A 24,158-nucleotide genomic window follows, 5' to 3' on the forward strand; every position below is an offset into this window, starting at 1 on the left:
CGTAGTGCCAGTGTTCCCTGCTGACTCTACTCTACGATATCAGACATCCATGACATCGATAGGCGAGTCACTTGCGATGTCTTTCCAGCCCTAGCACAGATGTTTTTGTTTTGTAATTTTGAGGTTGAGGTTGGTTTCTGCGGTGATTTTTTCTTAAAATTGAATATTAATGTTAATGATTCCTTTTTAGCTGTGTAACTAAGTTGTTTCGGCACCCCAAACCGCAGTAGTCTTTGCTCGGAACTTAAACTGTCGCCGCTCAACCCACAGCTTATAAAATATAGAGGGAGTCGCATAACTACGAGAACAGCGCAAAACCCACCGCAGATCCACAAAAAAAGCATTTCTACCATGGGTTTCCCGGACAAGGCAGAGCGAACAAAGTGCTGGAACACGCGTGACGATTACTGGAAGTGCTTGGACTCAAACGCGCCTAAGCACAGCTCCACGAGCGGCGAAAAGGTGCCCAACGCTTGCAAAGATTTGCGCAAAGCCTTTGAGTCGTCCTGCCCCGGCCAGTGGGTGAAACACTTTGACCGCAAACGCACATACGAGCAGTTCAAGGAAAAGATGGCAAGCGGCTACGATCCACTGGATGAGCGTTCCAATGGCGAGAAGCCAGCGAAATAAAAGCCGGCACCGGTGTTGGTCGGGTCTGAGTCAGTCGGACGGTCGGTTGTTACGCTATGTTTTTGTATCGTTATAGTATAGTATAAATTAAAACAAATAACAATCTACTTCTACCATGGATCAATCTATGCGGGATTGCTCAAATAGTTGCATATATAAGTACCCGAGTCAACAAATTTAAGCAACTTTAAATTACATTTTTTAAATCTAAAGCAAAACGGCAGCGGCAGTGTGTGCACACCCATTACCTTTGACACGAGTTGAAATGTCCTAAAAATGCCAAAAGCCAATCTGGTTAAGAATTCTTTCTTAATCGGATAAAATTATAGTTTTTGTGTTAAGAGCTCTAGCTATCTGGCAATATTAACTATAATATGAGCATCAAGAAAAATGGTCTACGAATTATTTTTAAACATATTTCATCGATAGTTCCGCGGTCACACTGGATTCACCACAAATTCCCTGACGGTTTAGACACAGGAGAGAATTTCCCTGACGATCGACAGAGCGCGCATCTAGCTATATTTTGAAATCCGAAGATGTCAAACTATCGGTTGTTCTGCAACTTTTAGAGACAGATGTTTTATAATATAAGAAAAGAAATAAATTCTTAGATCGATCTCAAAAATTAATCCGGGAGACTAATTGCTGATCTTATCCGCATTTTAAAGTTGATTTCAACCAATAAAAATCATTATTTTGTCTCAAAATGCATCATCGAAGATTGAAATTGTAATTTACCTTGCAGCTTTAAAATTTGGTGTGACGTTTTTACATGTTTTCGACATCAATTTTGCAGCGTGAAAGCTTCCTTGCTTCCTGAAGGGGTAATTTGACTACAAAATTCATATATAAATATGTAACATATAAGGTCATAAGGTATACAATCCAATAAAAAGGAGTATTTATAATAAGCCAAGTAGATTCTTCAATCGTATTAAATTATTGTTTCAATATTAAAAGTGCTCGCAAGCTACATAGTAATATCAAATAGAACATCAAAATCGAGGAGTTTGATTTAAGACTACAGTATATTTACGGTATATTTTTAAAATGAGAAGATACATTGTGGTATATTTTTGAGGGTCTGACCGTGCATTTTATAGATAATTCCGCGGTCACACTGTTCGCTGTAGCGATTAAATACAAAAAAAAATTTATTTTTTGTTGAAATTGCACTGCCAAAGAGAGACGAGACATCATGACTGATAATGGCAAGCTGTCTGTGGCTGTGGTCTGTTCCTCCAACATGAATCGCTCCATGGAGGCGCACAATTTTCTGGCCAAGAAGGGTTTCAACGTGAGGTCCTACGGCACCGGCGAGCGCGTCAAGCTGCCCGGCATGGCCTTTGATAAGCCGAATGTTTACGAGTTCGGCACCAGCTACGAGGACATACACCGCGACCTGGAGTCTAAGGACAAGGAGTTGTAAGTTGAATGCACAATTTGGTTACATTGACTACATTTCATTTGCTTCTCGCCCTGCAGCTACACACAAAACGGTCTGCTGCACATGCTGGACCGCAATCGCCGACTCAAGAGGGCCCCGGAAAGATTTCAGGAAACCAAAGAAAAGTTTGATATTATTGTTACCGTGGAGGAGCGTGTCTACGACTTGGTGGTGCTGCACATGGAATCCATGGATTCAGTCTACAATCGACCCGTTCACGTGCTGAACGTAGACGTGGTGGACAATGCCGAGGATGCATTGATGGGGGCATTTCTGATAACAGATATGATTAATTTAGTATGAATATGATAATTGACACGAGCCTGAAGCATTTATTAATCTGAAACACTTCACTTTCAGCTGGCCAAATCAAACGATCTCGATAATGATATTGATGAAATGATACAGGAATTTGAAGAGCGTCGCAACCGAGTGATCCTGCACTCGGTTCTCTTTTACTGACGACCGACATTCATCAATGGTACTTGTATTTTTCCTATCCATCACCTGCGCTTTAGCTACAGATACTACAGTCCTTTCGTGAGAACGGGAATGAGGGAGCAGCAGCATACCAACTTTAATAACGGGAGCCATAAGAATTGTACATAGAATGAGCTTTAGATTATTTAGACAACAATTTGACAGATACGATACACACATACACACACAGAGAAAGACAAACAGACAGCCTCCCCTCCCCCATGCATCATTTGACACCGTTGTTAGTTTTTTTAAGCCGCACTCTCATCAAGCATGCGATTCGCTCCCATAGATGCATCCACATGTGTGTATTACAAGTAACATCTCTAGGGTTATCTGCTTGTAAACTTTACGTTTATGTCAATGTGTTTGCTTGTGTGAGCGTCCGACTCACTTTTTAAAACATATAAGGAGTACCGTTCCTGGTACTTCAACAATTATAGCTACTTTTATCTTGTATGTATCATTTTTTGCCGATGTTCCCCACCTGGCAGCTCTGGCTGGGTAACGATCTGGCTCCCCCTTTTCTACACAAATACATCGGACACTCAACATGCATACACTCACCCATACACATCCCTTCTTACGATTCTCGTACCATGAATGCTTGTGTATGAGTATGCACAACAGAGAACCGGCAACTGGCCGAGGAGACCAGGAGCGCATTCAGCCCTCAAGGGTGGGGGGACCATAGCTTTCTTATTTAAAGAAATTAACAACAAATTAAGAGTTAGTCACCTAATCGAATCAGTGTGGCAGTAGACCATTGTAGACTGGCTGTTAGTTTCAAACAATCGCCGAAGCCCCAGACCCGCAGTGGGTACACTGGGCGGAAACAATCAAGGCAAAATAATAAAATTATTAAAAAAAGCTGTACACGTAATAAATTATTATAAAAACCAACCACATTCTGTTTTTGCTCTTAAATGCTATCAAAAAGAAGGTAAGCAAAATCAACGGTAAATCAAAACCAAGATAACAGCATTTTAATACGCCCCTCGCCACGTTAGTTGGATCCGCTCCTGGTGCCGATCACTGGTTTGCCAGTTTACAAAGCTGTTTGGTTGTTGTTGCGCTGCCATGGGCACTGCCGCCGACGCTTCATGAACGCTTTGTGCGCTCGACCTGGCGCAGTCAGGGTACGATCGCGCGCTTGGCTCCATTACTTTCTCAGGGCTCCGCTCCGCGCACAAAAATAAAGTTAATCCAAACACAAAACATTACGCATCGTTTTCACAACAAACAAAAACCAAAAACTCGATTAAAAAACTCTGCCATAACGCCGCAATTTCTTGGCATTGTTTTAGGGGATTTTAAGCAAGTGTTGATTGTTTGAACAATAACCAATCCAATCCCGAAACCTTAAGCATTTTTATAGCCAAATAAACAACACAAAAAAGTGAATCAAAGCCCGCTTGTGTTTAGTACGCAATTTTTGTTTGTTTTGTTTTGTTGTTTGATTACCTGTTAACGGCACAGCGAATTAAAGATGGCAACGCTTAAAGAGGGTAAGTGCAAGACAGTGTGCGCGGTACGTGGTGTGTGGTTGCATGCGTGCGCATACTTAATGCGATCACTGTGAAGTGAATGATCGCACATCAGGTGAATGGATGGGACGGTTGGCTGAAGTCGTGCGCGCGCGCCCTTCAAATGTGTGTTCTTTTGCCTCTAGGGTCACCTACAAAATATAACGGACGGTTGTCTTATCACAAGAAAACGAAGCGGTGCTGCTCTGGCTTCCCGGTGGCTCTGGTTCTTCAATTATCTACCAATGACGTCGAGCTGTAGCTGCTGCTGGGGCACGGACACTCAGTCACTCTCAAGATTAGAAAAGCCCCCCCTCCCTGGCAATAACCTTTCGAATTAAAAGTGTAAAGAAGCCCCCCCCAGAGGTCTAATGCAGCTGCACTCTCTTTGCCCGCTCGCATACTTAGCTTCACTCTCTTTTTGGTTCTACTACTCCACTCTCTTCTGTTAAAATCCACTCTCTTTTGCTCTCTTCTGTGGTAATGACATTGAAACATGTGCACGCAAATAATTAGCACACACACATGCATACTCGTATGCGTGCTACTTGTGCGTGTGTGTGCGGGGGTCTTACAAAAAGCCTTTCGAAAAACATGTTTTAATTTATTCACAAATTATCTCATGTCCATTTTACCTTGTTCTCCTTCTCCCGCTCCCTCATCCTCTCCTTCTCTTTTTCCCCTCTTCCTCCTATAGTCTGTGTCAATGTCAAATTCGCGACTTTGCTTTCGGATACGTTTCCAATGAAGATTGAAAGTTAGATTCACGATTTATCGGTCAACCAAAGGTGATTTACAATCCATTATGCATGTATGTATGTATGTACACGTGTACTAACAAAAATATACGTCAACTCATACTTCTGATTCATAGCCCGCCCTCTGATCCAATCAGAGATCTGATAATGTTGTGGGGCAATGTCATTGTTACTTTATTCCGTTACTTGGTCGACATCCTTCTGCTTTCGTAGATTATAACTGATCAGAGAAGGAAAGATCTAAGCTTGTTCGGAGACTTACACTTGGATGCCACTCCACGCAGAATTTTCTAACTGTTGTAGCACGTTCTGGCCGCTTCTGCGGCCCCTAAGCTAGTGATGCGCACTGAATGGGTCTCAGCCAAGCTGGGCCGATCAATGTGGCTTACATTTGTATGCATGTATGTACATATATTGTCGATTTGGCGGAACAGTTCGTGTCACGCTCTTCTGATGTAACTGGTATGTATGTATGTACATACTACATATGTACTTTGTGCACTTTGCGCCCCTTTTTCTCGTACTGCTGTGGCTCTTGACGGCACTGCCGCTGCCATTGGCGACGTCTCTGTCTCTGTATACCTTTTCAAAGTCAAGTAATGCAAAAGTAAGTGGCAGTCGGTTATTTGTTTGTTTGCAACCGTATCGGAAGATACTTCGTACGAGACGCGCAACTTACACCGTACCGCACCGCACCGATCTCCGGTTGATCTTCGACAAGCGAGTCCGGGTGACCTCTAGTTGCGCCCGAGTCCCGTTCCGGGCCCTCAAACGGATAACCTGTGGAGTCATTCTCGATTAGACAAGGGCCCGGGGAGTCTAATCGAGTGCTTATCAATTTCCCATTGTGGTGGACACAGACACCAGTCAGTCCATGACTGCCACTTACCTTCCATAAATAAGGTCATAGCACATCCAAGGCAAGAAGTATTCACTCCACTCCGCTCCGGGCACTCGGTGAGTCTTCAACGCTGTCCCAGTTCTCTCACTCTGGCAAGCACTATAAACGGAATATTCAGTTATCTCACTAAAATTGGGGGAAAAAGGACTCTACTCCTTCTTTAAGTATGTTCAAATATGCGATTTCTCGCTTACCCTGTGCGATCCCCAAAAACCTGCGAAAATTCCATTCCATCTACCGTTGGAGAATTTATTCACATGATGTTTGGGATAGAATTTTCACAAATTTCCACAAATAGTTATTCTGTACCGATAAAATGCTTTCAATTGGATTGAAAAATAACTAATAATACGAACTGAAATATAATTTAAATAACTTTATTGCTAAAACCAATTCAATTCCAGCAGAAGTTAATTTAACACAAAACAGTTTTAAATATAAATAAATTGCGCATTATTAAATGACTAAAGAACATGGAAATTCCAAATATTTTAGAATATGTACATTAATCAGTGATCAGCCTGTCGTGTGTCCTTTCGATTATTGACAATTTATACAGCGAATCAGTGGAGGAATGTGATGTGCTTTTCATTGATATTTGATTTGAAATTATCAGGACTATCATTATAATTCTAAATTACATTCCTAAATGTTTTAAATATTACTTGTAAAAAATGTATCCTTGATGGGACTATTGTGTTCCATTTATTACTCTGTTGTTGAAATAGTTTTAGGGCTATCGTTCAATACCTTTCGTGCTTGTACTACACTCTGAACTGGATATAACTGATTCGATTTGAAAATATAAAGACCTTAAAGCCATTCGGCATACACATGACTGCTGCTGACCCACCCATTCGACACGCCTTGGCGTTCAACCAAGCTGAGCTTTGGCTGTGATCCCTCTCGCCCTTTAATCTGTCCTTCAAGTGAAACCAAAATTGACTATATACCTTTTGTCCATTAAATGACTGCAGATCATACCGCTCTGGATCTCATCATCAAGTCGCTCAAGTCTCCCAGCATGGTGTGCGAGGGCACCCACTTTGATGGCAAGATTCCGCACACATTTGTGATCTTTGGCGCTTCGGTAAGCATTGAATTGGAATGCATTGTTTGAGTTAATTGATTACCATTTGTTGTGCTTTTATTTTGCAGGGCGATCTGGCCAAGAAGAAGATCTACCCGACCCTGTGGTGGCTGTACCGAGATGATCTGCTGCCCAAGCCAACCAAATTCTGTGGATATGCACGCTCCAAGCTGTCGATAGCAAAGCTCAAGGAGAACTGCAAGCAGTACATGAAGGTGAGTGTCGCAGCGAACACAAAGAAGTCTTCAGATCCATTCTCACGCTTTATCTATTGAGAACAGGTGCAGGCGCACGAGCAAACCAAATATGAGGAGTTCTGGGCCCTCAATGAGTATGTGGCTGGCAGCTACGATGGGCGGACAGGATTCGAGCTGCTCAACCAGCAGCTGGAGCTGATGGAGAACAAGAACAAGGCGAATCGCATCTTCTACCTGGCCCTGCCGCCCAGCGTCTTTGAGGAGGTGACCGTCAACATTAAGCAAATCTGCATGTCTGTCTGGTAGGTGGATCGATTATATTAATGAGAAATTCAATTGATAATTCAAATGGCTCTTCGCATAGCGGCTGGAACCGTGTGATTGTGGAGAAACCATTCGGACGGGACGATGTCTCATCGAAGGCGCTGAGCGACCATCTGGCGCGGCTCTTTGACGAGGAGCAGCTCTACCGCATCGATCACTATTTGGGCAAGGAGATGGTGCAGAACCTGATGACCATTCGCTTCGGCAACAAGATCCTCAGCTCCACGTGGAATCGCGAGAACATTGCCTCGGTGCTGATCACATTCAAGGAGCCATTCGGCACACAGGGACGCGGCGGCTACTTCGATGAGTTCGGCATCATACGCGACGTAATGCAGAATCATCTGCTGCAGATTCTCTCACTGGTGGCCATGGAGAAGCCGGTCAGCTGCCATCCGGACGATATACGAGACGAGAAGGTGAAGGTGCTCAAGAGCATAGAGGCCCTGCAGCTGGACGACATGGTGCTGGGACAGTATGTGGGCAATCCGCAGGGCAAGACCGAGGACGAGCGCACCGGCTATCTGGACGATCCCACAGTCAACAAGGACTCGAGCACGCCCACCTACGCTCTGGGCGTGCTGAAGATCAACAACGAGCGCTGGCAGGGCGTACCCTTTATACTGCGATGCGGCAAGGCGCTGAACGAACGCAAGGCGGAGGTGCGCATCCAGTATCAGGACGTGCCCGGCGACATCTTTGAGGGTAACACCAAGCGCAACGAGCTGGTCATACGCGTCCAGCCGGGCGAGGCGCTCTACTTCAAAATGATGACCAAGAGTCCCGGCATCACGTTCGACATTGAGGAAACGGAGCTGGATCTGACGTACGAGCATCGCTACAAGGACTCCTATCTGCCGGATGCCTACGAGCGGCTCATACTCGATGTCTTCTGTGGCTCCCAAATGCACTTTGTCCGCTCCGACGAGCTGCGCGAGGCGTGGCGCATCTTTACACCGATTCTGCATCGCATCGAAAAGGATCACATACGGCCGCTCTCCTACCAGTACGGATCGCGTGGCCCCAAGCTGGCGGATCGTAAGTGCGAGGAGAATAATTTCCAGTACTCGGGATCATACAAATGGCACGGCAGCAAGGGCACATCCGGCACCAATCACTGAGCGGCTCGTCGTCGTTTATGGTAGAATCTTTTTCATTAATTAATTATCATTTGAAGACACACACACTCTCTCTCTCTCTCTCTCTCTTATTTACTTACTAATACATATGTATGTAGTACTATTATATACAACGAGTATACACTATGCTGTACATAGTTCTCTCTTATGTATATGCATTCTTTGGTTATTTTTTAATTTTTCTTATGGTCTGTAGGAGCACATGCAACTTTTTGTTTGTTTTATAAATAATATACAAGAAAACGGGGAAAAAAAAACAAACAGAGGGCTTGGCCCATGACTCAATCGATTCCTGCGATCGGCTGCAAGTGATTCATTCACCCAAACGCCTGCAGCGGGTCCCAGCTATCCCTATCGGAAAGATGGAGCCTTCATATAGCCATTGGCCATGGTCTCTAAATTATTAAACCCAAGTTGCATATATCCCTGCACACCAGCGTTTCCACTCTCCCTCTCCCTCTCCCTTTGTGGTATTGTGGATGGCATGAGGACGTAGCCATCTGTGGTTGCTGCCCTTATGTCTGTATCAGTCTCAATCTCCATATGAATGGGTGTGATGTCATCATCTATCGTGTCCGTTCTCCCACTTACATCTGTCATCTGGCTTGTCTCAGCTTTCACCACAGCGGCAGGCAGTGTGCCTGCAAGGGCAATCCAAGGTTTAACAGTGCCAGTCACTGGCAACGGCTTGCCAAACGCTTTGGTGTGCTCTTTGGGTTGTTTCATTACCACCAGTTGTATCCCCGAACTCGTCTCTTGGGTTGTGTCTTTGGGGTCTGCTGTACCATCATCACCATCTGCCATTGGGCAGACGCCATTGGGGAACTCAATGCCAATGCCCGAACATCTGTGAAGTTTTCGGTACGAGATGAAGATGAGGCAGAGCACGATCAGGGCAACAATGCCCTCCAGATACCGGCTCCTGCCTGGGTCAGCCTCTGTGGGCAGTCCCACCCTCAGCCACGTCATGCCGCCGCTGTCCGCTTTGTCGCGATAAGTGGCCGCCACGCCCAAATTGATCAGCTCCATGGATCTACCGAAGCGATGCTCCTGCCGGGCAGCATCCTCCAGCTGCAGCAGTTGCATGGCCTGCGAATCGTCACAAATCTTTTGTGTATCATTGACGGGGGAGCACCAGTAGACGGTGTAGTGCAGCAGGCCGGAGCTCATCTCTGGCGCCTTCCAGCTCAGGGTGTGGCTTGTCTTGTCGTACTTGAGGGCCTGCGGCTGTCGATCCTCGCCACCGTCCATTATGGGCACATACAGATCGCTGCCATTCAGCGACCTTCCCTCGGAGTTTTCACTGTACACGGATATGGTCGAGTCCCTGGAGTCGTCCCACTGGGGAAAGACGGCAAAGTTCCGGCCAATGGGACTCGCCTGCTTTCTCGCGAAGCTGTTCGAATGAAGCGAATGAGCAATGGATGGCCAGGCGCAAAAATAGCCCAGACGAAAAGCTTACCCGTCGCTGGCTGTGAGGCTGTAGGTGAGATTGGGAGCGTTGTGCTCCAACGACAGCAGCGGCTCCCAGAAGATGTACAGTCCCCGGGACCTGGGATCGAGAAAGAAGCCATTCGGCAGGAGTCGCGGCGGCCTGCTGGGTATAGCTTGGGGCACCAACAACTGACGCTTTATCGTCTCACTCCACGGCGCCTCCGACAGGTTGAAGCGGCGTCGCAGCCGCAGCTCAAACTGCTGGTTCGGATGGGGCGGCGTATGCAGGCAAAATTGCTCACAGGTTGTGCCGCAGTAGCGCACCTCGTAGGGGGGACTTTCGGTCTCTGGTATGGCCGCGTTCAGGGGAATCACACGCACATGCCAGTCAATCGATCCGTTCTGGTAGTAGTACTCCGACCACAGGGACTTTTGCCAAGTCAAGCAATGATAGTTGCCCGACCGAACGAGCGGCTGCTCCTTGTTGGGCCAGTCGAGGACGCGCTCTTGGGCCTGTGTGCGACTGAAATGTTGCGTCTGATTGCCCACTTGGTCGCTCATGATCAGCGTGTAGTTGTGGCTCGGCTCAAACCTTGTCTTTGGCATCACGCCCGGATCAATGCTGCACAGCATCCTGGTGGCATTATGCGGATAGTCCGTGCACTGCACTGGCGGCAGTCCGTTTACCCGCAGATAAAACGAGGCATCAATCGCGTCCAGATGGCCGCCATTCGGCTTGCTGAAGCTGCAATTGGTCGTCATGGTGGCGTCATAGAGATTGATGCGGCACTCAAAGTCTTCCACCTGCAGTCGCGCCCCCACCGGAACCTGCAGCCACGCGAGTGTCCGCCCATTCCACAAGCATTCGTAGTGCCATTGGCCAACTGTTGCATTTGCCACGCTATCCACGACTGTTGTGGCCGTCGCATTTCGGCTGCCGATGCCGTGGCGTCGCCTTGCCACCTCGATCTTAATATTCTCAGGGCTCACCGACGCGTTGTCCCAGCGGCAGGTGACATTGTACGAGTCGCCGGCGCGTATTTCCTTCTGCGACACTGTGAGAGAGGCCAGAGTCTTCTGGTGGCAAAAGCTTAGGGTGAACACCGCCAAGTATGTCAGCCAAGTCCAACGCATTTTATGACGCTTTTGCTTTTGTTTTGTGCTTATTGTTTCGTTTTTTCCCGTTACTCACTTGCGATAAGGGCGCACGCGGATGCTGTGGATGCTGCTGACCGGCTCAAGTGGAATCAGCGCATTGAATGTTATCAGCACGAAATGTTATAGCCTTGCCGCCTTTTCATCCAAACTCTGTGTTTGTGTGTGGGGAAATACTGGGAATTACTGTGGAGGGGTCAGTTCCCAGGAAATTCCATATTTCATATATTTTTTTTTTTTAAGTGCCTGTTCCATTGAACCTCATCATTGATTCGCGCTCAGATAAAAACGGTTTTTCGATATGCCGATAAATTAAATCAACATCGATAGGGGCAACATACGACAGCTCTTTGTATGATATGAAAATAAAGTTGATTTAGTTGATTTTTCACCTACCATTTTGCTCGATAAATACAACGCACACGCAAAAGCTAAGCAATTTGTGCCGTGATTAATATGTCATTAAACTTTGCTAATTTTGCTGCAAACGGAGGAAGATGGAGATAGCAGCAATGACAAAATGTAAATAGGTGCTCGTGGTTTAACGGCATTCGCAGAACTGAGGAACACTTATCGATAGTTGGATCTCGCTCGCTCTCTCTCAACTATCGCAAAACGTAACGCAACGGAATGAAGACGCAGGGCTGCCATATGTTGCGGCTGTTTGTGTTTAAAATTATAGTTTTCGTTGTTGTATATTTAGTTTAAAATATATATCATATATATTCTGGATCAGCTTGACGCGGGTTAAGAGCTAAGTAGGTAAGTGTACAAATACAATATAAAAAAATACTACAGCATTAAAAATACTTGTTGTGCCTCACACGCTCGCTCGCGCATCGCAAAAGAACAAAATTAAAGAAAAATAAATTATAAAGAAACATTGTCGTGTTCTTCGTGCTCCAATTTTGGGATGAGTGTGGCATTATTACTATACAAAGCTGCCCGACAATAGTCTGCCGTGTGCATCGATGTGCTCGATGCGGGAGGGGGGGTAGGAGGGGTATGATCTGAACTATTTTATAAATGGATGAAAAGATGGATAAATGGATGGATGGATGGATCAATGGATCAATGGATGGATGCCGATATCGTGAGTGTGGACTAAAGTTGTTATTGCTTGCATTTCCATGCAACGATCAGCTTTCTATTCTCTATTCTCTCTCTCGCTCTCGCTCTCTCTCTATCTCTCTCTTTTCGCGCAAGTTCCATCTGCCTAGAGAGCGTGCCTGTTGTGGGCCAGCGCATTCAGATCCTGTGGCGTCACGTAGCCATTGATCTGCGGCTGAACTCGCGGGCCCGTCGCAGCCCCAGTCCCAGCGCCAGCAGCTACTCCCCCCATTCCTCCTCCTCCTCCGCTCGGATGTGTGGACTGTGGTAACGCCTGTGGCTTCATCATTCCGGTACGCTGCAACTGCTCCATGGTCGTATAGCCAGTGTCAACGCTCAGCTTGGCCGTCGCTGCTGTTGGATTTACAGCAGGCAGAAAGCCCTGTGGCTTCATCATGCCGGTGCGCTGCAGCTGCTCCATGGTCGTATAGCCAGTGTCGACATTCAGCTTGGGCGGCGCTGCTGATGCCACGCTCATGGCAGGCATATAAGGCGGTGGAGCAGCTGTGGCTGTGCCTGCGCCTGTGGCTGATGCTCCATTCAGGGGCTGCAACTTGTGCAAGTCGGACGCCCCCTGCATTGAGTTCTCCGCATTGAGCAGATGTTCGGGCGCAAAGAAGGCGGCCGCATCGGGCGTTGGGTCCATCTGTGGCCGGGATTTCAGAACGTTCACCGGTACATACCCATTCAGGGGCATCCGGGCCATGGACAGCGGCACGGACATTGGCTGCGTGGACACAGCGCCAGCTGGTGCTGCGGCTGCGGAATTAGGAACATTGGCACCTGGCAAGGTATTGGCATTGGACGATGGCCAACTCTTCATTTGTGTGGGCTTGATGTAGCCACTCGAGTGATGATGATTCGCCTGCAGCTCCTGCAGCTCCCGCTCCCGCTCCCTATCCCTGTCACTCTCGCTCTCCCTGCCATTCTGCACGAGTAGTCCGTGGCGCATGGACACATAGCTGGTGGGTGGGGCGGTGCTGCTGTTGCTGTTGCTGTTCAAGGCACTCATGGGATTCATGCCCACTATCTCCGGCTGGTCATCGTAGCGATCATCTGGATCCGTGCATCCGCCACTGCTGGAAGTGTTGCGCAGCAGCAGCTTGGAGCTCTCGCTGCGGAAGCTGCTGAAGTCGTGCGGCATATCTTGGGGCGTATACTGCGGCGAATCGTCGACCCGTGTACAGATGATGCCCCCGCTGGAGGCCATGTCGGGGCCCATGCCCAGTCCCAGGCCGCCCATGTCCATTGGTTTCTTCAGCGTCTCCATAATGCCCTGCGGCAGCACCAGATCAATGTCCGACATCTTTCGGAACTTCTTGTACACCATATAGGAGATGAGGCCCAGCACCAGGATGGCCAGCGATGCCTCGAACGTCTGGTACATGGCCTTCAAGCTGTGCATGTCCGGCGTGCAAATGTATCCGTACGTTCCCCACTCGGATCTGTGCAGGCGATAGCCGTTGGCATTGCCGCTGTATGTCTCAAAGGCGATACGCTCCTCCTCCCCGAGTCCGTCCAGGTGCATCTCGCAGCTCTTGGCGGACTCCCACGACACAGCTGCCCGTTCTCTGCGCCCCGTGTGTGGCAGCTGCTCCACATTGATGGCACGCACCGCCAGCTGCAGGGGATTGTGGCTGGTGCAGGGCGGTGTGGCCATCACATACGAACGATTCTGCCCGGAGAGTATGTAGCTGACCAGGCAGCTGTCATTATTGTCACGCAGCGAGATCTCGTAGTAGTCGACAAGTCCGGCTGGCTGACTCGGCGGCCTCCAGTCCAGTCTGGAGCTCTGATCCTTGTTATTTGTCACCTGCAACGCGGGCGGCGAAGGAACTGCGAAAAGGAAAAGAAAAGCAACACGAAGAACTCGGTTAAAGCAACTGCAGAATCCAGTCCTCGTCTTTCTGTACTCACCTCCAATGGACGTGCGAAAGCTGATGACATTGCTGGGCTCCGATTGGTACAATGTTCTCGCCCGGATGCTCACCTCGTAGTCGGTGAAGGCGGTGAGGTTGCCCAGCTCGAAGGAGATGAGCTTCTCCTTGTCCACCAGCTCGTCGGCCGAGGCCGGCAGCTTGAAGTAGTCCGTTGTGTTGTCGTGCCGAAAGATGCCCTCGTAGGCACGCACCACGCCGTTTGCCTTCAGTGGCGGCTTCCAGGCCAGTTGGGCACTCGAATTGCTGACGTTGTGCAGCTGCAGTTCACGCGGCTGGCTGGGTGCCGCCTCTCCGGTGCGCTTGATCAGCTCGTCGCTGTATTTGCTGGCTCGGGTTTCGGACTTCATCAGCATCTTGACGCTGTAGTCGGTGTAGGGCACTAGATCGCGGATCACATACTGCTTGGCATCCCGATCCTCGATCGCCTCCGTCGTGCAGTTGTCCGGCTTGCCGGCCGATCTCTGGCAGTAGGTGAGATTGTAGCCGGTTAGAATTACAGGGCAGACGCGCTCTGTGCTCCATTTGACCGTCAGGGTTGAGTTGCTCGACGCATCGATGGTTGGCTCCATCTTGGCCAGATCGTCCTTCTTGTCGCTGCTGCAGATCAGCCACCGCATGCCAGTGTTGTGGCGGCGATAGTTGGCCGACACCGCCATGTGAAGGGACGCCGGCTGGTCCGGTGTCGTCGTGAATTGCCGCTGTCTACTGTCCACCTTCTCGAAGTGTATGGGACCTTCGCATTCGGACTGTAGGGCCGGCTTTGCCACGCACCAGAACACGGTGTAGTTCGTCAGCTCGAACACATCCAGTGGCGACTCCCAGCTGACCGTGTAGCTCTTGTTGTTCGGATGATACACGCTCCGGATGTTCTTGGGCACGCGTTCGTTGATGTCCGCATTGCTGATGGGGCCGATCGACATTCGGGTGGCGTTCACCGAGGCATTCACGCTGTTGCTGCTCCGTATGAGGATGTCGTGGTAGGCATTATTGTTCCAGTGCTCAATTAGCGCTGAATTTGATTCCACTTTAATCACCGAAGGATCGCTAGAAAGAAAGTTGAGAGTCATTAGCATTAATTCCAATTTAAATTCTCTTTGTATTCCCTCCTCCTTCTACAACGACGTTTACCCACACTGGAAATGTCCTATAGCTGCATCGATAGCTATCGATAGCAACAAATTCGCTTCCCCCTTTGATCACGGTTTCTTGATAAGAGTACAGCATGTTGAAGAACCCTTTTTAAACCCAAAACGGATTTATTACCAATCCTAGTCCTAAGCCTGGGCCAAGGACTAGGGCACCTTCTTAAATATGTCTTCTTTGAAATCTTTGCCTCTGGCACAAGGCAACTTTGTATGTTGGCTTGTTTTGAAATGAGAATTCCAGGAACATTGGATTCGTTGGAAAAATCTTCAACTTTGATGCCAGCCAGCCAGCCACCAGCAGTGCAGCCCCACACGTTCCACGAATCGGCACACGCACAACACGAGGAGGAGGCCGTCGCCGTCGCCGCCGCCAAGCCTCGCAATGTATATTAATTAGCATTCATCAATGGCGCTATGATGATGATAGCGACATTTACTACGAACTCGTATCGATATGAAATGGCACTCACTACCATACGACGCGACGACGCTATCTGTTTCTGGTGCCTTCCCGCATCTGTATCTTTTTTTGCGACCGCTCCCTCCCCGACTTCCAGAAAATCAAGTGTAAGCTGAACCGAACCGGAGAGAGATACCGCGAAAAATGGCACTGAAGCAATAAAAGCTCTTCAACAATTTCTGTGTAAACAAACAAATATACTGGCATGTATGTACATACATATGTACAAGAGTTGTGTGGAATTCTGATGATTTGTTTCCTCCTATTTCTGTTTTGAGGCATTCCTGTTAAGAAACACAACAACAACAGAAAAGCATCTCTTGTCTTCACTCCATATTCTCCTTCACCCACTCTTTACTATGCCGCCTCCTCGCACCGCTCGCTCTTCTTTCCCATAAATGAACGTGTTTTTTTCGCGTTTACCATCACCATTGAGTGTGTGTGTGTGTGTGTGCCTGCCTGTATCGTTCATGCCGAACAAGTGTGTGTGTATCTCTGTGTGTAGCACTTTCAACGAAATTTTAAAAATAAACATTTTCTCTAGAATTGCTGTACTTGTACCACCACCATATGTACAATCGCATGTAGCATGTATGGACCTCTAGCCTCTGATGAAGGTGTTTCTTTTGTTTTTCTGGCCGACTATTCACTTTTGTAATAAATTGTGGAATCGCGAAACCCCTCCCCTGCCCTGCCCAGCCCCTTAAGGCTACGATCTAATCAGATAAGGGTGACAATTTGATTGATTTATGCATGATTCATGATAGTATGTACTTACACGAGGCTTCCATTCACACGATACTCGCTGATAATGTACTTGAAGCCATCACCATTTAGCTCGTGCGGTGCAAGGGGCTCCCAGTAGAAGCGCATCATTGTCTCGGACGAGTAGACGTAGAAGCTGCCATCGGTGACGCGGGGTGGGCGACGGGGTCGCTCTGGCCCGGTGACAAAATTGTAGACCAGCGGCTCGCTCCACATGGTGTTGTTTTGGTTGCCGCGCACGCGCAGCCGCAGCGTATAGTCGTAGCCGGCAAAGGGGAGTTCGGTGAGGCACAGGGTGTCCTTGATGGAGGAAGAATTGTTGCGCCAGTTGTTCCGCTTTAGGGGGTCAAAGTTGGCGGGCGTCACAAGCACCTGCCAGGTGAGGCCGCGTGGATAGTTAGTGCGCCGTGGCATCTCCCAGGACAGGCAGATGGAGCTCTCGGTGCGATTCACCACAGTCAGGTTCTGGCCGGGACGCGACGGTATTGTCCGCTCGAAATGATTCACCTCGATGATCTGTTTCTCCTGGCCCAGGCTGTTCCTGATATCCAGGTGGAAGTAGTACAGCTTGGTGAACTTCTGGTAGGGATCGTCGGTGATGTTGCAGGTGACCACCGGAGCGGCATCAAAGTTACAGTCCACTGGGTACGAGTAGCGCGCGTCCTTCTGGCTGACGGTGAAGCTGACATTGTACTTGGTGATGATCTTGTTCTGCGGCTTCGTGAAGTTGCACAGCATGTAGTTGAAGTCGTAGCCCACGCAGCTAAAGTCCTTGATCAGCAGGGGCCGCTTGCCCACGTACACCTTCGATGTGTTAATCACGTAAATGCCGCACATGCACCGGTACTCATCCTCCTGCTCTACGGCATCGCGAGCGCTGAAGAGGATTGTCGTGTTGTTCACAATGCGGATGTCCGGCGATGTGCGGTACTCTTGCAGCTTGCTCTTGAAGTACAGCTGGTCCACCGTGCACGATTCGGCAGTGTTTGCCTCCCGGAAGTAGGTCTCGTTGATGGTGCAGCTGATGTTGAAGTCGGCGCCGATTAACTGCTCGACCTTGTCGGGATAGAGCCAGCCAGGCTCCACAGTGGCAACCGCCTGCTGGCAGCAGACGGCCGCGAGCAGGGCCAGCAGTTCGAGGACCTGCTGCATAATGGACCGACTCGAGTGCATTTGGTAGATGGATTTCCCCTGCTATAAGCAGCGATTCGGGTTTTTGTTTGGAATGGGCCAACAACCCACAAACACTAGCGCACCAGCACTGACACCGACACCGCGACACAGGCACTGACACTCACACTCACACACACACGCGCGCGCGAAGCGAGTGGCCCTCCTCTCACACACACCTTTCTGGCACTGGTAGGGGCACTTGTTGGCTTTGTATTGGTGTGTGGTTCTCGGAAACGTTTATGTGATGAGAATTCCTGGAAAGGCCTTTATGGCATTTCGATTTGGCCTTTCCACCAATCTGCTCAACCGATTATCTACTTGCACGATTGAACCAGTTATGAGTTAATTTCTCCAATATAGGCTACACTCTAAATTATTGTTTGTTGCACTGGTTACGAAAAAAACGGTACACAAAGATCTCTCCCCTGCTCGTTTGCTGTCGTTTTTTTTTTGGCCTGGTAGGCACTTGCATATCGAGAATCGATACGCGATAAGCAAGTAAAAACAACACTCAGGTGTCAACGGTCACACTGTACATACCTAAAGAAATTATTCCTAAATGCGATGTGGAAATCAATTAAATGGGACTTCAATGATTCAATTATTTGTTCGTCTACCAAGCACAGCTTAAATAAACCGCTTAAAAAAATATTCGTGTCGAAAAACATAAATAGTTTCATGATATCGATGTATCGATACACAGTCGATACAGTATCGACAGCCCTGGCGTGTATGAATGACATTTCAGTGAGACTGTGTGTGTGTGTGTTTGCCTGTGTAAGAAAGTGACGAATTACTTTTCATCAAATGGAAAATAATTTACTTTGAAAACACGTATAAAATTTTCACAGCGTCTGAAATTGGTAGTCACTACTAGAATCTAATTTCGCAATATAACTCAGCGCCAGTACACAATAAAAACGCTAACAATTAGCTTACCACACAAGCGAAATGGCGGAAGGCGGCAGTAAACGTATCAACGTGGTTGTAAAAACGCCAAAGGACAAGAAAACTGTTGAGGTTGATGAAGATTCTGGAATAAAAGATGTGAGTAAACGACACGACACCTTGTGACCCAACCGAGCATGTGAATCGGTGGATAGCTATGTACGCTACCCTCACGCCACCGCCATGCCACCACAATTTAACCCAAAGTACAGTGCATTTTTTCAAAGTGACTCGAAACGACGAAAAAAAAGGGTGGCAAAGTGCAAATGAAATGTCTTTTTGCTTCCCCTTCGAGTGTTTGCTTGTATGTGTGTGTGCGTGTGTGTTTGTTCGACAGCGAGTGCGTGTGCATGTAAAGCAGCTCGAGCTGCTGCTCTGTTATCGCAAGTGTTTGTCCAAGGCCTGTCCCAGACCTTGAGAATCTCCTCGAAGAGATCTTCTGGTAGATCTTCAGCAGCGTCCTAATTCTATATCTCTTGTTCTTTCGTGTTTTTCAGTTCAAGGTTCTCGTTGCACAAAAGTTTGAGGCCGAACCGGAGCAATTGGTGCTGATTTTTGCTGGTAAAATCATGAAGGACACTGACACGCTCAAGATGCACAACATCAAGGACCAGCTGACGGTGCATCTGGTGATAAAGTCGGTGACGCGCAACAACGAAGCACCGGCCCGTGCGCCCGCCGATGTGCGTCAGACGCCCTTCGGCCTGAACCAGTTTGGTGGCTTGGCCGGCATGGAGGCTCTTGGTGCAGGATCAAACACCTTTATGGATCTGCAGGCCCGCATGCAGAACGAGCTGCTCAACAACGGGGACATGCTGCGCTCCCTGATGGACAATCCTTTAGTCCAGCAGATGATGAACAATCCGGACACCATGCGCCAATTGATTACCTCGAATCCGCAGATGCAGGACCTGATGCAGCGCAATCCCGAGATTACGCACATGCTCAACAATCCCGATCTGTTGCGCCAGACCATGGAGCTGGCACGCAACCCATCTATGCTGCAGGAGCTGATGCGCTCGCACGACCGGGCCATGTCCAATCTGGAGTCGGTGCCAGGCGGCTACAGTGCCTTGCAGCGTATCTATCGTGATATCCAGGAGCCCATGATGAATGCCGCCACAGAGTCATTCGGGCGCAATCCCTTTGCTGGGCTCGTCGAGGGCGGCGGCGGTGGCAGCGGCGGCGGAGTGGCTGGCGTCAATCCCCAGCAGGGTACCGAGAACCGCAATCCACTGCCCAATCCTTGGGGCGGCAGCGGCGGCGGAACAGCCACCGGCAACGGCACCAACTCCTCTACAAATGGTCCCACCGGCCAGGCGAATCGCACTGGGGACCAGCCCCCGAACAACGTACTCAATACGCCGGCCATGCGGAGCCTCCTCCAACAGATGGCTGACAACCCGACCATGATGCAGAACCTACTGAATGCGCCGTACACACGCTCCATGATGGACTCGATGTCGCAGGATCCGGACATGGCGTCGCGCCTCCTAAGCAGCAGTCCCCTGCTCTCAAACAATCCCGCCCTGCAGGAGCAGGTGCGCCAGATGATGCCCCAGTTCATGGCACAGATGCAGAATCCCGAGGTGATGAATATGCTGACCAATCCAGATGCCATGAATGCCATTCTACAGATCCAGCAGGGCATGGAGCAGCTGCGCAGTGCCGCCCCCGGACTGGTCGGCACCATGGGCATTCCGCCGCCACCACCCGGCATCAACACAGACCCGGCCAGCGGCGATGGTGGCCTCAACAGCCGCACTGCCCCCACCAACACGAACAACAGCAGCGTACCAAATGCTGGCAACAACAGCGTTAATGCACCAGCTCCCGCTCTCGCACCGGGCGGCGGCCCCAATGCCCAGCTCTTCAACGATTTCATGACGCGCATGCTGAACGGCATGTCCACCAATGCGGACGCCTCGCAGCCACCAGAGGTGCGCTATCAATCGCAGCTGGAGCAGCTAGCGGCCATGGGTTTTGGCAACCGCGAGGCCAACTTGCAGGGTAAGAAGCAATCGAAGCATAAACATTCTTGTAACCATTCTTATAATTCAACCATTCCTTTTTGTGTGTTTAAACAGCTCTGATTGCCACTTTTGGGGACATTAATGCGGCGGTGGAGCGTCTACTGGCTGTGAATCAGCTGTCTCTGAGTTAACATCGCTAAACCACATCCCAACAACAACAAAGAAAAACACAACAAAAAGAACAACAACAACAAAAGCAACCTTCAACATTGTATACAACCTGTCTATATATCTACGCACTACAACTATACCTAGACACCTATAGCCAGCCGCCCCGGAGACGGAAACTATGTGAGAGGGAGAGCAAGAACAGGAGCACGAGCGAGAGAGATAGAGTGTGAGGAATGTATAAAAAGAGCTAGAAGAAGAGCCCAAAGAGGGAGAAGGAAACAGGGACACACAGACACATAAACAGACTGGAAAACACATAAAATCCACAATAATACTAACTACATACATATATAAGCCACTGGATTAGCTAAATTCGGTTAGCATTTTCATACACTCCACCACCTGACTGGTAGAAATTACCTTCAATCCAAACAAACAAACAAAAAAGATAATTCTGGGCTACGAAGAGTGCGTAACAGGGGGAAGGGTGAACAATATAAGACAGAGATATATACGTATATATAGTTGTATATATATAGAGAGAGAGAGAGACATCCCCATACCAAAGTGCCGGAAGTGGGAGGATGCGTAGTTTTTTTTTTGTTTCGAAACACTTAATATTTGGAAGTGGACACACAAACACACAAACACACAAAAAACATTTCACGTGCATTTTGTGCACAAAAAACAAAAGTGGAAAGACCACAGTTAGAATCCGTATGGAGTGGAGAGACGAGCATGTCGCCCATCCACATGATGTATGGTAGTTATACAAACTATATAGATATACATATATATATTTTATTTGTCCCCACTACACCCCCCCTGCCATACGACCCGGTCCAGCCTGTTGTTCCTTCCTCCTCTCTGTGTACATTTCCTCCCTCACATTTTGGTAGATATATAAGCGTATGTATTGCCTGTATACATATATAAATATGTATGGTTCATATCTATCACACACAATATTCCAATGGTGTTAACAAAAAGACGTAAAACAAAACAAAAAAAACAACAACAACCAATTTGAAATTCTTTAGTAAAACAAACAAAGCAAACACACGAAAAACAAAAAAGTAAGAAAGAAAAAGAAAAACCAAAACGACAACAAAATGTATTAATCTTTAATATTATTAGCCAACATATTTCGTTTGTAACTGTAACTGTAACTAACGGACTCTTTCTGTTTGCGTTCGGTCACACTACGGGTGATCGGGTGAGGGTGAGAGTAAGGAAGAGCGAAAGTACGGGAGATTATGTACTGTACTGGTGTGTGTGTGTGTGTGTGTGGCACCACACATATTTCCTTGGTTTCTCCTCATTTCCACTGCTTTTCGATCACAGCTATATTCACTTTTTTTTGTTTGTTTTTCCCCCCTTTATGTTTATATATAAACTATAAAGTCTATTTGTATAATCTGTAAGTACTTTAACTATTACAAAATATCGCCACTCGCCGCCACTCCATCAACAGATGAGAGAGAGAGAGCGGGCCAAAGCGGCTAGTCTACCCGCAGGTTGGGGGAGGGCCTGTCCAGCGCCTGGACAGTGAAGTGACGGCGAGGTTGGTGGTGTTGGCGCAGGGAGGGAGATGATGGTGTGACAAAATGAAAGACGGAGCTATATACGTTTATTTGTTTAACGAGAAGGATAAATGAAACTAAGTAATATTATGTAAATGGTCACATGTTTTAAAACGATAATAAAGCTGCTTTGGTTTAGATTAGACCAAGAAATGGGAATCTCTATTTGCATTTTTATCAGCATCAGGACCTAGCCATTGAGGTACAACAACCCCCTACGGATACTATAACCTATAGGAGAGTTCATTGGGCCATCGATTCTTTCACGGCCATAAAAGCGCCTGGACTGGACGGAATATTCCGAGCCATGCTGCAAGTGCCCAAAGCGGCAATCACCCATCCATCCGACAGAAAAACAGAGTTGCCAGCCACCACCGTCGGGAGGCTGGTGCTGCCGGTGATGCCGCTCTCTTCTCTCCAATTCCGAACGTTACTGGAGCTGGAGCTGCAGTGGTGGTGGTGCTGCTGCTGCCCGTCGCACTTGAGCCTGGCGCTGCCGTCGATGTCGGAGTCTGGCCAAAGAAAAAAGGCGTTGCTGTTGCTGTTGCTGTTGCTGCTGGGTGCAGCTTTTGTTGTGTAGCTAGCTGAAGATGGACTTCCAAATCTGAACAAATCTGACGCTGGCGCAGGCGCAGCAGCAGCTGCAGCTGGAAGAGCAGGTGTACGGCTCTTGCATTTTTCCCCCGTATCGGTATGGGCTCACCAAAGCTGTAGCTACGTTCTGATACGCCACTAGTCAGCAAGACAGAACTGACACTGCCACTGGCATAGGCTATAGTTGTAGCTGTTGGTGCTGCTGTTGCTGTTGCACCCACAAAGTTAACCGCAGGCATTGGGAATGCTGCTTGGGGCTTGGGACGCATCTGTAGATCCATCGTTGCGTTGGCCGCCACTGATGGCAGTGTCACGGCCCGCGGCAGCCTGCCCGACCAGCAGAGAAGGTCTCTTGTGGTTTTCCATAAGGCCATAAGCCCTACCTATTTTCTACTTAAAACACTGGAAAAGCTGTTGGATATATGCAAAAATCAGGAATCAGGTAGGACAGATGTCAACGAACCAGAATGCTTACACCAAAGGGAAATCGGTGGAAACGGCACTGCACCCATCGAGAAAGCCCGTCCACAACGAAAAGTATGCACTAGAAGTGTTCGTAGATATATCCGGAGCACTCACAGGCGCAATTATGGAACGCCTAGAAGCGATCAACATATTCATTAAGAACCGCCTGATGCAACTTACTCTCAGGGAGATATGTGAGTGGGCGAAAGAAGTAGGACTCAGTATTAACGCGTATCAACGCGGCCGAAAGTCGGCCAAACCAGGCTTGCACAGGTCAAATATCTGGCCACAGCAAACTGGGATGGAAATGTGTTGGAAAGGGTGCAGGAGGCCACCACTGCGCTGTATGCATCCAAGAAGATGCTCAGCAGCACGTGGGTTCTGTCATCCGCTCTAATGCACTGGATCCGCATCTCGGTGGTGCGACCAACTCTGTTGTACCATAAGCTAATGGAGAAAACTCAGCGACAGGTTCTCCTCTGCATCAGCAAAAGCACTCGAAACTCTACACGGAATAGACCCGCTGGACATCCACGCACGACTGATCGCAGGAAAGGCAGCACAGCGCCTAATTGCATCGCGAAGCCTGACGACACAGCGCTACGGGCATAGGGACATGGTCAGCTTTACTGTTTATATGACCCCCCAAACACAGACGTCTCCAAGCAGGCATCTATTGTACAAATCCTGAAATAAGGCCGTCATATAAGCTACCGTCAATCCCACCTGCAAAACTTCCTACTGCAC

At 48.4% G+C, this 24,158-nt stretch overlaps 6 protein-coding genes and 1 long non-coding RNA gene across 9 annotated transcripts; 4 read left to right on the forward strand and 3 right to left on the reverse strand.

Moving 5' to 3' along the window:
* Nucleotides 1-114: 114 nt before the first annotated feature.
* Nucleotides 115-737, forward strand: LOC117897757 (cytochrome c oxidase assembly factor 6 homolog). The gene is made up of 2 exons (XM_034806803.1): nt 115-129; nt 191-737. The coding sequence occupies exon 2, from the start codon at nt 352-354 to the stop codon at nt 628-630; it is 279 nt and encodes a 92-aa protein (XP_034662694.1). The 5' UTR covers nt 115-129; nt 191-351; the 3' UTR covers nt 631-737.
* Nucleotides 738-1,745: 1,008 nt separating this feature from the next.
* LOC117897748 (RNA polymerase II subunit A C-terminal domain phosphatase SSU72) lies at nt 1,746-3,287 on the forward strand. The gene is made up of 3 exons (XM_034806791.1): nt 1,746-2,058; nt 2,119-2,377; nt 2,441-3,287. The coding sequence occupies exons 1-3, from the start codon at nt 1,832-1,834 to the stop codon at nt 2,540-2,542; spliced, it is 588 nt and encodes a 195-aa protein (XP_034662682.1). The 5' UTR covers nt 1,746-1,831; the 3' UTR covers nt 2,543-3,287.
* A 389-nt stretch (nt 3,288-3,676) lies between these two features.
* On the forward strand, nt 3,677-22,511 carry LOC117897734 (glucose-6-phosphate 1-dehydrogenase). Of its 2 annotated transcripts, XM_034806772.1 has the most exons (6): nt 3,677-4,068; nt 6,723-6,835; nt 6,904-7,050; nt 7,117-7,334; nt 7,397-8,453; nt 22,228-22,511. In XM_034806772.1, exons 1-6 carry the CDS (start codon nt 4,050-4,052, stop codon nt 22,273-22,275), a joined length of 1,602 nt encoding a protein of 533 aa, XP_034662663.1. In that variant the 5' UTR covers nt 3,677-4,049; the 3' UTR covers nt 22,276-22,511. The 2 variants fall into 2 exon arrangements, with proteins under 2 accessions (XP_034662663.1, XP_034662671.1); XM_034806780.1 differs by lacking the exon at nt 22,228-22,511 and having other exon boundaries at nt 7,397-8,739.
* LOC117897766 lies at nt 4,049-5,223 on the reverse strand. The gene is made up of 3 exons (XR_004649104.1): nt 5,107-5,223; nt 4,330-5,045; nt 4,049-4,238 (listed from the first exon to the last, which is right to left on the reverse strand). It is a non-coding gene; the product is annotated as an uncharacterized LOC117897766 (long non-coding RNA).
* On the reverse strand, nt 8,782-11,078 carry LOC117897711 (cytokine receptor). Of its 2 annotated transcripts, none has more exons than XM_034806746.1 (2): nt 9,958-11,078; nt 8,782-9,882 (listed from the first exon to the last, which is right to left on the reverse strand). In XM_034806746.1, the coding sequence occupies exons 1-2, from the start codon at nt 11,061-11,063 to the stop codon at nt 8,847-8,849; spliced, it is 2,142 nt and encodes a 713-aa protein (XP_034662637.1). In that variant the 5' UTR covers nt 11,064-11,078; the 3' UTR covers nt 8,782-8,846. The 2 variants fall into 2 exon arrangements, with proteins under 2 accessions (XP_034662637.1, XP_034662628.1); XM_034806737.1 differs by having other exon boundaries at nt 8,782-9,891.
* On the reverse strand, nt 12,271-18,142 carry LOC117897701 (cytokine receptor). The gene is made up of 3 exons (XM_034806726.1): nt 16,518-18,142; nt 14,112-15,178; nt 12,271-14,030 (listed from the first exon to the last, which is right to left on the reverse strand). Exons 1-3 carry the CDS (start codon nt 17,675-17,677, stop codon nt 12,301-12,303), a joined length of 3,957 nt encoding a protein of 1,318 aa, XP_034662617.1. The 5' UTR covers nt 17,678-18,142; the 3' UTR covers nt 12,271-12,300.
* LOC117897727 (ubiquilin-1) lies at nt 18,442-21,820 on the forward strand. Its single transcript, XM_034806757.1, has 3 exons — nt 18,442-18,724; nt 19,123-20,635; nt 20,713-21,820. Exons 1-3 carry the CDS (start codon nt 18,629-18,631, stop codon nt 20,787-20,789), a joined length of 1,686 nt encoding a protein of 561 aa, XP_034662648.1. The 5' UTR covers nt 18,442-18,628; the 3' UTR covers nt 20,790-21,820.
* Nucleotides 22,512-24,158: the final 1,647 nt, after the last annotated feature.

Source organism: Drosophila subobscura, chromosome A (assembly GCF_008121235.1).
Source record: "Drosophila subobscura isolate 14011-0131.10 chromosome A, UCBerk_Dsub_1.0, whole genome shotgun sequence".
Taxonomy (NCBI): Eukaryota; Metazoa; Arthropoda; class Insecta; order Diptera; family Drosophilidae; genus Drosophila; species Drosophila subobscura.

Coding starts and splice junctions, on each gene's coding strand:
- LOC117897727 (XM_034806757.1), top strand. CDS start 18,629: ATGGCGGAAGGCGGCAGTAAACGTATCAACGTGGTTGTAAAAACGCCA. Junction 18,725..19,122: donor AAGATTCTGGAATAAAAGAT/GTGAGTAAACGA, acceptor CGTGTTTTTCAG/TTCAAGGTTCTCGTTGCACA. Junction 20,636..20,712: donor CCGCGAGGCCAACTTGCAGG/GTAAGAAGCAAT, acceptor GTGTTTAAACAG/CTCTGATTGCCACTTTTGGG.
- LOC117897748 (XM_034806791.1), top strand. CDS start 1,832: ATGACTGATAATGGCAAGCTGTCTGTGGCTGTGGTCTGTTCCTCCAAC. Junction 2,059..2,118: donor GAGTCTAAGGACAAGGAGTT/GTAAGTTGAATG, acceptor CTCGCCCTGCAG/CTACACACAAAACGGTCTGC. Junction 2,378..2,440: donor TAACAGATATGATTAATTTA/GTATGAATATGA, acceptor CTTCACTTTCAG/CTGGCCAAATCAAACGATCT.
- LOC117897711 (XM_034806737.1), bottom strand. CDS start 11,063: ATGCGTTGGACTTGGCTGACATACTTGGCGGTGTTCACCCTAAGCTTT. Junction 9,892..9,957: donor AGCCTCACAGCCAGCGACGG/GTAAGCTTTTCG, acceptor TCATTCGAACAG/CTTCGCGAGAAAGCAGGCGA.
- LOC117897757 (XM_034806803.1), top strand. CDS start 352: ATGGGTTTCCCGGACAAGGCAGAGCGAACAAAGTGCTGGAACACGCGT.
- LOC117897734 (XM_034806772.1), top strand. Junction 6,836..6,903: donor TTGTGATCTTTGGCGCTTCG/GTAAGCATTGAA, acceptor TTTATTTTGCAG/GGCGATCTGGCCAAGAAGAA. Junction 7,051..7,116: donor ACTGCAAGCAGTACATGAAG/GTGAGTGTCGCA, acceptor TATTGAGAACAG/GTGCAGGCGCACGAGCAAAC.
- LOC117897701 (XM_034806726.1), bottom strand. CDS start 17,677: ATGCACTCGAGTCGGTCCATTATGCAGCAGGTCCTCGAACTGCTGGCC. Junction 15,179..16,517: donor CGTGTGAATGGAAGCCTCGT/GTAAGTACATAC, acceptor CTTTCTTTCTAG/CGATCCTTCGGTGATTAAAG. Junction 14,031..14,111: donor CTTTCGCACGTCCATTGGAG/GTGAGTACAGAA, acceptor TCCTTTTCGCAG/TTCCTTCGCCGCCCGCGTTG.